Raw genomic sequence first — 11020 nt, 5'->3', positions numbered from 1 at the left:
AAATTATAATACCCACACTAGCTTTCAAAAACTTTGTTTTTTGCCGTAACAGTTTTACTTCTAATTTTATAGATAGTTTTAGCTGTCCCAAACATACTATTAGCTATAATGTCAACATGCGCCTATGGGCACCTATCCCATAGGCACATGGGGATTTCATTTTGTAGCAGCTTCAATGATACAAGAGAGTAACAATACAATATACACATGCATGCTCCTTATGAACTCCATCTCTCTCACATCTCATTATGCATGTATATTTCATTTTGTTTTTGCTTCAATAGTACAAGAGAGTCTTAATATGAATGAAGATATCATTTTTGCATTCAATTTAATGTACAATTTACATTCATTCTGGGTTGTTTGCATTTGTATCAACCATACATGCATTCAAATGGTATATAAAATGAAATACGCTAAAGCACTTCTTGCAAATGAATACATAATTATGACTTTTCATTTAAAGTGGGAAAAGGCAACTTGCAGAGAGAAAATTTCACAGTATGTTTGTTTTAAGCAAGATTGTAGTTCTCACCAAATTATGGACCTGATGATACCACCCACTTGGAACAAAGATAATCTCATTCTGTTCTTGAGTGCATTCCCACCAAACAGCCTGGTTAAGAAAAAAACGAGTCATATTTAGAAAAAGACGTCAAAAAAAGTAAATCTGACAGTTTATAGATATGAGAAAAAGATCAAAATTGTACCTTCACTTTTTATAAAAGATCAAAATGGTCCCCAATTATATTAAATGATCATTTTGGCCCCAAGTCTTTAAAAAAGAATCAAAACAATTCCACGGTGGGACTATTTTGGTTTCTATTTAAGGAGTAAGGGACCAAAATAATCCTTTAACTATTTTTGTCAAACGACATAAAATAGACTGGCACTATTCTTCACTATACAATCCAAGAACTAATGGTTTGACCGAAGCATTTAACAAAACTTTTGTCACACCCCAGTTTGACTCACCCTCTACCACGAACTGGAGTATAACAGAGAAAGATTTCAACGTATCAAACTCCACACTTAACAATAGGAAGCATGTAATATACCTTATTGAACCTCAACATAATTAAAACAAATACAGAGCTCTTCTAAAACTTTTAAAATTCATTCACATTCTCAAAAGTCTTTACATCTAGCATTCAGATCTCGTTTTAGATCACTTGCACCCCAAAACATACTTATATCAAAAGAACGGTCACCTCTTTTTATTGTCCCAAGGGCTCCTTCCCCTTTCCTGCAGTACAACCACTGCTAATGAGCTTGACTCAATGAAATACGCAAGCAAGTTATAAGAAATAATAATGAACCATTAAGAAATACCATAACTATGCTAACATAATTAAAACACATATTGAAATGTCATATTGAGCCTGAAAGTGCCTAGCAGTATTATTTATCTTACCAAAACTATTCCACATCTTTAAATAAGTTATAGAATGGCTTTAAGCTTTTACACCATTCAACTTTCCAATTCAAGGTTGGGTCTAATTTCCCAACTTTTAGAATGGAAGTTGTTCTCTCATTCAGGGTTGAGTCAAATTTCTCAACTTCTAGAATTAAGAGTGTAGGCTTACCTCATCAGGTATTTCGCCTTTACTTGTGCGGGCCTATCCCCCATATGTAACTTATTTCATTTTTCATATAGTCATACTTTTTAGAGCTAATGACATATGCTTTTGATGATATAGTTGCGCTTTAGCTGCTCTTCAGTTACCCTTTAGCTTCCCTTTAGGTGCGCTTTAGGTGCCCTTTGCTTGCACTTTAGTTGCGCTTTAGTTGCGCTTTATGAATATTTACCCTTCTATGCTTACTAAATCATTTACATTGCTAAAGATTATCCTTTACATAAACAAATTTATACATAAACAACCATATTCATTCAAATAATCAAAATAAACTAGAATACATGTGATCATAAACATAATGAAGATGGAGTGCGATAATAAAACATTTATTAATTCTTATAACCTTGTTTGGGTATCTCACCTCGGTATCCCGATTCTTTCTTCTTTTCCTTTTGTAAACAACCTTCACTAAACTTCCTCATTCAACACAACACCTTTACTTCTCTTTCTGTACTATATTTAGCAAACCAATTTCAACAACCCCTTTATTTCAGCAAATCGTAGCAGTAACTATTACTTACTTTCAGCAAACAACAATACCCTTACATGCATTTAGCTTTTCCTCCATTATCCTTACTGATTTCCACATTCAGCATTCAAAAAGAGTGACAGAAATCCACAATTTATGCGTTCTTGAACTGCAACTTCTCCATCACTAATCGTAGATTCAGCACTTGGTTTCTCCAACTTCCAGCAGTCGAATCCTCTACTATTACTCAGCTTGCTTGCACGCTGCTTCAATTCCAGGTGATGGGCAAATGAAAGTAATGAAGGGGACTTATAGGTCTACTAGTGCTTTACTGTAATATATAATATTATTATAAGATAGTGCATTTTCCACTACAATTCCACTAACATTCTAGCCATCTGATCTCCATCCAGCCCATGCATGTCAAGATTAGTGGAGACTACAGTAACAATTAATAAATTGATGTCAATTAATTGTTATTCATTAACTATAATATTAACTATAATACTAAACAGTTATTTAAAAGATACCTATTCATAGACATTTAAGATAATATTGATACCAAAATTACTCAAAATTCAATATCAAATTTGATGAAAATATTTTTGATACTTTCTATATGTGAGAGAATATAGGAGAAATTTGTATGTTTACCTTTTTGGACCAAAATTTTGGGTATTATAACTTTGGTAAAATTGATTAAGAAATTCTTTTTTCTAAAAATAAGAGAGAATGGCATGATAAACTGACAAAAGCCTTGTGGGCATATCGCACTACCTATAAGACTACTACACATGTTACTCCATATTCATTGATTTTCGGAACAGAAGAATATTACCTCTCAAAGTGGAATTACTGTCACTTCATATTGCTATACAATACGAACTCACCAAAAAAGAAAACAATCGTTTACGACTTGAAGGACTTGAGGCTCTTGATGAAATAGTCAAGAGACCATTTTGATCATTTTCTCTTATAAATATCCAATCAGTTACCTTTTTAAAGCCAGGAAACTTCTTTTCAGAGATATCAGCATAAACATCATAGACTGAACTCTTTTGGTACCTGCAATGATAAATATAAAAATTTGTGTTGTCATTAAGTAAGAAAGCACACATTCATAGTACAAATAAATTTGATTATTGTGTGCATACATGTCAATATTGTGCGATACTGCCCTTATCTTTGGCGAGACGTACCCCCGTACAATTTGTGTTGTAACACACGTGATGTAAAATAACGTGCTCTATATGCAATTGATGAGAAGTAATGCAAAGTTTATTGCCCGAATGGCACACGCTATTATTATTTCTCTAATTTATTACTTAAAATTAATATTAATATTATTTAATTTTAGTTTTTATTAATTTTATTTTTTTATAAGACTTTCCAAGAGTAAATAACACGAGGCATCCACCAAATCCTAAGCCAAAGCAGGACTTCAAGTGAAAATGTGATTGCTTCTACTCTAAATGATGGCAATGAAGATGGCTTCAACTCCAAGCTACAATAATGACTCCAAGTAACTGCAGTGACTTCGATGCCAGGAAAGCCTTTGACTCCAAGTGATGACTTGAAACTCCAGGCGACGACTTTGACTCTAGAAAAAGGCTCCAATCCCAAGTAACACTCAATGATGCTCTTCTACACATGGGCGGTCTGAACAAATATGCAATGCTCCTATTCATTTGCTCTCAGGTTTGACAGACACTCAACTCTTGTATTTATCATTTCTCATAAACAATATGGTTGGCATGATAGCAAATAGACAGAAAAGTGGTTGTGGTTGTTTACATGTGGATGGTTCCATGTAGATGTATAATAAATTATATTCATTTATCTCTTTTGATTTAACAAAAAAAATCATTTTTATACTTTTTAAAGATTTTGTTAACATAGTTTTTTCTTGTTTAATTCATTAGTTTCATTCATTATGTACAAAAATATTATGATGTCTTGAATTTTGAGTGTTAAGCACTTGAGCTTAAGCATTAACATTTAAAATTATAAAATTGGTACTTCTATTTATAAATTTAGTTATTTTCATTACTATGATAATTCATTTTTCAATCTAGTTGTCTTTCATAAACGCTCATATATATTTAGTGAAATATATCTATATTTATTCAATATTTTGCACTATGTTTAAACCAGAGCATGCAACGCCATGTGCAATATGCAATTACTTCAGGGAACTTTTGTGTTATGGCGCACTAGTTGCCATTGACAATATGATTGTGTGTAAATACTTGATTTTCTATCATAAACGTCGTAGAAATAACCATCCTAAAATGCTAAAAATATTCCTAAAATGGCTTGTCTTCTGGCAGTAATAGCAATAGGCTTGCTCATCTTACATCATATAAGTTCATAGAACCCTAAATTCATTCCCATAATAGCGGAAAAAAGGTACCATCACACTAGTGTTTTGTTCTTAAAAGATCCATAAATGTCAAGGATATCAAAAGTTTTGCGAGTGTGGACAATGTTTCCTCCAGCTAACCAAAAAATGGATGAGCAGGAAAGCCCAATTAAATCATAAAGTCATGATGATGAAACTTAATATGCAATGCAGAGACAGCAACAGCTCTAGAATTAAGTCTTCAAGCACTTAATTTTCATGCCAAGTTACCTATCAAAGATAAGGTGACACTGTGAAGGTGGTAACAAAAACCACAGTTTTTTCCCACATACATTAGCAGACCAGCTATACGACCTGAAAACATCAGCATGAAGTGGGGTCCAAGTACCTAAGAAGCCGGAAAACCGTTAATGGTAATAAATCAACAGATGGTACCACATAATGGAACTAGAGTTATAGAAAACAAGTAGAAAGTAAGATGATCAAAAAATCATCACAATAAATAGTTGAGTATAATAAATGACAGAAAAATGGTTGTGCATTGAATATACCTTTAACTCCTATGTAAACAAATCGGTAATCAGCACAATTTGTTTCATTTTTATCTTGAGTAATGTCTGAATCACGATGCAAGCGGTGACTATCAAGGTAAAGATTGAGCCAATCATCAACAAAAAAAGATGGAGTCGTGTAGGCGATATAATCAGGATACTCCTGAAATTAAGATAGTGAAAAGAGGCAGCAAACAGGATTGAGCAAAAATACACTATTCATCTGACATCTTGCCCAAAAGTGGTTTTTATTAACACAATTCCTTTAAGTAGCTCAAGAATCAGAAAAACTTTAAGAATATGGTAACCAAAGATAAAACCAATTGAAAGAGAACAGGATAGTTTCAGAATATTTAGAACAAATTTGATGCAGGGATTGGATCAAATAACCTTAAAAATAACTTTTTAGGTATTTATCAACTATTCAAGGTCTTCATTAACAACTTTTACACATGGAAAGCGGAGCAGTATAACTCTGAGAAACCATCATAACGGTAAAACATTTAAAAAACCTTCTAGGATAAAAATTGAAAGAGAACAGGATATTTTAAGAATATTTAGAAATTCAGCCGCAACCTCTTCCTCCTCTGCATCCCAAAATAAAAATAGAGATATTGAGTACAGAACATTCCCTGAATCCCTCATACTGAACCAATAAAGTTAGATAAGAAAATATTTCTTGAAAAATCAAATAAAGACATCCACATTACATATGCATGGATATTCTTCCATGTAGGATAAAATCTTCAAGGATATTTTCCATGTCAAGAGAAAAAGAGTTCCAAAGATACGTCAAATGTTTATTAAGATAGCATCTTTATTCAACAACTTATAAACCTTCTGCTGCACCTACTTTAAAGATTAGCTTGCACATATTTATCATTTCCGCAATTACAACTGAATTGAGACACAATTGAACATTATGAGCAAGTGAAATAAGAGGCTACTTGCAACCTACTTTGACAAAATGCCAGTCCTTCAGGTACAACAAAGATTCAGTGCCACCATTGCTGTTTGCAACTTTATTACACTTAGTAGAAGAAATACTGAGCCAATAGTCGGTGTACTCAGAGACAGACATCTCGACCCTTTTCTGATCTGTGAAAACTCTTTTACAGCAATCTGCAACCTGAAACAACGTAGAATAAAATTCATGCAAAAGATGCTCATTGCAAAAGGAAAAATTGTCATTAGCCGAAAAATCAACCAAAACGGACTTGAATATAACCATATAGGTATGCAAGGCAAGAGATTCAGTTTAACAAAATTCTATAAAACAAATAACATAATTACAATTCCAAAGAGAAACAAAAAAAAAAATCCATAAATTACGAAAATCCAGCTGGAAGCAAACAAATGTCTATTGGAAATAGGGGGAGCATTTAATATGGTAGAAAGGTGTGCTACAGCTCAGGCATTCGCTCAGACATTAGATCAAGACATCAAAGTCCCCCCATACTACCCCATCACGTACAAACACAAACCCAGTTTCAATAGCTAGAAATAAATAAAAAATTGATAAGTGTTGGCTCAAGAAAAAAGGTGACATGTCTGCATAAATCCCGCTTTGCAGACATAGAATTTCATTATCATAAAGGCAGATTATAGCTAACCAGATTGTCCCTGAGGTTAGTATCAGGGTTTGGTTAGATATGGATCCTACTTCGAGCGCAAGCCCTCATAATTAATTACCCCTCTTACTGCGTAAGAGAAAACTCTCGATTAAGGATTAAAAACTTAAGGTAGTCTCAGTTGTAGGGGAAATGGAGGTAAACTTGATCAAGATTCATGATTCCGACGTCCCGGGTATACCGTAGGTTTCAATCTACCAACACTAGCGATCGTTGATCGTAGTGTCCAGGGAAACTGATTAACAGCAATGGATTACATACTCTCAAGGATCTCAAGTAAACTGAAATGGTTAGATGTAGGTTATAGCTTAATGGAGGTTCGATGCTTACATCTATTAGAATACCCAGTAGTTGATTTAGTTTGGGATTTATAACTTCATTTAGAAGTTACCCAGTTGTTTGAATTGGTTCAGGGCTTACGACTTCTATTGGAAGTAACCCGATTGGTTTAGAAATAGTTCTTACAGCTTTTATTGAAAGTAGCCTGTAGGTTTAATTCTAGTCCAGGGCTTACGGCTTTCATTGAAAGTAACCTGGAGATTTGAATTTGGGTTTGGACTTATGTCTTTCATTGAAAGTTGTCCATAGGTTTAGTTTTAGTCCAGGGCTTACAACTTTCATAGAAAATAGCCCAAAGATTTGGATTTGGATTGGGACTTACATTTTTCATTGAAAGTTGCCTGCGGGTTTAGTTTTAGATACTAGGGCTTATGGATTTCATTGAAAGTAGCCTAAAGATTTGAATTTGGGTCAGGACTTATGGCTTTCATTGAAAGTTGTTCGTATGTTGGTTTGGTTCACTTCTTATATAAGTTTTTCTAACAGTAGCTCTTACAACTTCCCTTAGAAGATACCTGACTATTTTGGTAGGTCTTACTGCTTTTGTATTTATAAGTAGCATGAAGGTGGGTCTTACAATCTAGCCCTATAAGCTGAGTAGCCCGCAAATTTGGTTTGGATTAGTCTTACAACTTACCTTAGAAGTTGACTGTATGTTTTGGGTTTAAGGTAGTTCACTTAAAAGTTTTCCTAGCGTATGAGTCTTACTGCTTCACTTAGAAGTTGCCCGAAAATTTTTAAGACTTACTACATCCCTTTGGAAGTAGCCTGCTTGTTTTGTTTATCATAGATTGGACTGCATGTACTTTGGTTTGTTGTTGTTTAATAGTATGACACTAGACTTCTGTTTTCAGTTGTTCACTAGAAATGTTTACTCTCTGACACTTACTAAACCCGACACTAGTGTTTTTATTACAGTAGTTTCTTTCCCACTTCAGTAGTGTTCTTAGTTTCATTTGTTTCTTTTCCTTGCACTGCAATTTTGTTTTCAACATATTTTGTTCCGATTTATCTGTTGAGACCATATGTTTTACACTTGCCTTATGTGTTATGAAGCCGACAGGAGATAGTTTGTGTGCCAATAGAATGTGTTTTATGAATCCAGATATTCAAGTGAAGGATTTGTACTCAAGGTTGTGAAAGTCGGACCGTAGATAGACCCGGAAAAGAGAGAGGTTTAAGATTCAATGGTTCGATCGAGGATGAATCAAGGTCGAACCGAATGATGTAATAAATATTAATTTATTTAAATGATATCTAAACAATGAGAAAATGATATGATGATTATGAAATAATATAAATTTGTGACTAAAAACTAAATAAATTCATACTCAAATAATATATTATGTAATTTTAAATTTAAATGTCCTCAATCATTAATTTTAATTCTCATTTATAAATTTCATTCACATATAAATTTATAAATTTAATATAAAAAATTAGTAATTTATGTTATATAGTTGGATATAATTTACACCTATAGATTATATACAAGATTTACATTATAAAATTACATTTATACTACATCATTTATAATTAAAATTAAATAAAATTTTGGCTTCTAATATTATATAATTAAATAACTAAATAGATAAAAATTAAATATTACTAACTAAAAAAAATATTAATACATTACAAAAATTAATTAAAAATATGTAGTTTATGTATTTTGAACCTAAGAATTTCACTTTAGTTATTATTTAGTCTTGCATCATTTGGATACTTTACTTTAGTATTGTTTATATAACTTTTTTGGTTTGAAGAAGTTAACAAGTCACATGGATGGTGGGGCCATGTAAATAAGCTTAGTTGAAGCTTGTTTGACAAATGATTATTACAAAATTTTAAAATTGATTTTTAAATTAAAATATATTATATTTAAATTATTAAATTTATCATTTTAAATTCAATTTATTAAAATACTTTATTTAATTATATAAAGAAGATAATTGAACTGACCAGTTTTTTAAAACTAGAAATAGTTCAACAGTTTGGTAAACTAGAACCACAAAAATGATTTTTCGTGTCACTTTCGGGTCAATTTCGTGTTTCCGTGTCAACCCGAACCCGACCCGATTTTTAAAACGGGTTGATTTCTTCAACCCGAACCCGACCCGTTTCGGGGTTGGGTTGACCCGAACCCGGATTTTTCCGGGTCGGGTTCGGGTCGTGTTTCGTGTCGTGTCAAAAATTGACACCCCTAATTATTGTGCTAACGCATTTATGACTCTAGCATTTTTGACATAAAAAATAAGCTCCAAAAATAAGAAAATTGTCTAAACTCTCAAGGAATAAAATAAAAGATATCACCATTCATTGTCTTTAATGGCATGGGTAGATAATGATGGTAAACACAACAACCCTAGAGCTTCAAGGCATCATCATCTCAGAACAAGACCAAATTGAGTAATTGAATTTTACTTTTAGTCTAGTATTAGTTTGCTTTTATTTATATGATTGTCTGTGTTTAATTATGTCATTTTATTTTTTGTTTTAACATTTGTCATTTTTCAGCCCTGAAATGTGAATTGCTCTATAGGGAAATCAACCTTCGGGTTTATGGCTCATTCTATAAGTAGATCAAGAAGGCTTGTAAAACCCATTATTCCAATGAATGGAAAGCTCCCGTTGCCTCCTTGACGTTTCGGCCATCCCCATTGCCTAGCTAACCGTTAGCTGGGTGATGCCGTTTTACACGGCTAAGGAATTCATCGTTTTATCCTCTTAACTCCTTGCCTAAACATTTCCCCTTGTTCCTCAAACCCATCAAGACCGGCACCCTCCCCAAATATAAAAAGTGAAAACCCTAATTAATAAAAACTAAGACAACCTACGACTCAAAACTCCGTGGGAAGATAAATAAAAAGGCAGCCTCTTTCCAGAGGGTAACTGAGAAGAGTATCACCTGAACCATGGATTTGCCGAAATGGTCAGCGAAGAAGCGGATATTTGGTCGGCCATCGGCAGTGACCCAATCAGTGCAGGCCTGCCATCCATCCATAAGGTCCGTAAGAACCACGGGGAGATTATTCTTGAGATATCGATCGACGAAATCCGCGTAACCAAGCTTCCGCCCGTCCACTCTCTCCACCTTCGCTCCAATCTCCATAACGCAAATCGTGTCTTGACTCTTGACACCCATGCAACATTGCAACATGATAGTGCATATATAGTTGATTTAGTTTAAGATACCACCATTAAAATTTAGATATTTATTTTAGATTAATGGTTTCACTTCCAATATTTATAAGCAGGTTTTTTTTTCCGAATTTTATTAATGATGATATAAATATATATTTTTAATTTGTAAAATAAATTAGAATAATCCTATTTTGTTCATTTTTTTTATCTTAAAATAGAATTGATGCGGACTAGAATATACGTGGAGGTAAAGTCAAAAGTTTATGTCTTAGCATTGTACGAATATCCAGCACACAAACAAATAACACAAGATTTCTTACTTAGAAAATCTTGAAAAGGGGAAAAACTACGGGGTCACACCCAGTTGAAACAATTCCACTAGTGTTTGAGTATGTTGCAGTTGACTAAATCGTCATTGAGAGCGATCAGATTACAATAATCAATTGTCTGGTTGAAATCTAGTGACAAACAGAGGTCGGGCGTAGGCCTAACGATGTTTGGTCGGGCGAAAGTCCGGCTTCAGTTGGTGGTCCAATGGAAGTCCGGCGTCAGGTGGTGGATTAGCAGAAGTCCAAATGTTAGTCAGTGGTCCGATGGAAGTTCGAGCGTCAGTTGGTGGTCCGATGGAAGACGGCATAAAGTGATGGTCTTACAGAAACTCAGGCATCAGTTGGTGGTCCAGTAGAAGTTTGATGTTATTTGGTGATCCGGTGAAAGTCCAACATCAAGTAGTGGTTCGACGAAATTCTACACGTCAGTCAGTGGTCTGGTGGAAGTCCAAGTGTTAGTTGGTGGTATGGCGAAAGTCTGATATTAAGCAATGGTCCAGCGGAAGTCCGAGCTTTAATTGGTGGTCCGTTGGAAATCTGGGCGTTAGTTGCTCTACGATC

General features: G+C 33.9%; 1 protein-coding gene across 3 annotated transcripts; it reads right to left on the bottom strand.

Annotated features, from left to right (window-relative positions):
- Positions 1-236: 236 nt before the first annotated feature.
- On the bottom strand, positions 237-10167 carry LOC110093611 (2-oxoglutarate and iron-dependent oxygenase JMJD4). 3 transcript variants are annotated; one of them, XM_028694113.1, is made up of 7 exons: positions 9895-10167; positions 5978-6148; positions 5020-5182; positions 4739-4856; positions 3102-3171; positions 1212-1246; positions 237-616 (listed from the first exon to the last, which is right to left on the bottom strand). In XM_028694113.1, the coding sequence occupies exons 1-7, from the start codon at positions 10144-10146 to the stop codon at positions 532-534; spliced, it is 894 nt and encodes a 297-aa protein (XP_028549946.1). In that variant the 5' UTR covers positions 10147-10167; the 3' UTR covers positions 237-531. The 3 variants fall into 3 exon arrangements, with proteins under 3 accessions (XP_028549946.1, XP_020674205.2, XP_020674208.2); XM_020818546.2 differs by lacking the exon at positions 1212-1246; XM_020818549.2 differs by lacking the exons at positions 1212-1246; positions 3102-3171.
- Positions 10168-11020: the final 853 nt, after the last annotated feature.

Source organism: Dendrobium catenatum, unplaced genomic scaffold, assembly GCF_001605985.2.
Source record: "Dendrobium catenatum unplaced genomic scaffold, ASM160598v2 fragScaff_scaffold_392, whole genome shotgun sequence".
NCBI lineage: Eukaryota > Viridiplantae > Streptophyta > Magnoliopsida > Asparagales > Orchidaceae > Dendrobium > Dendrobium catenatum.
This window is presented reverse-complemented; position numbering and strand designations above follow the sequence as displayed.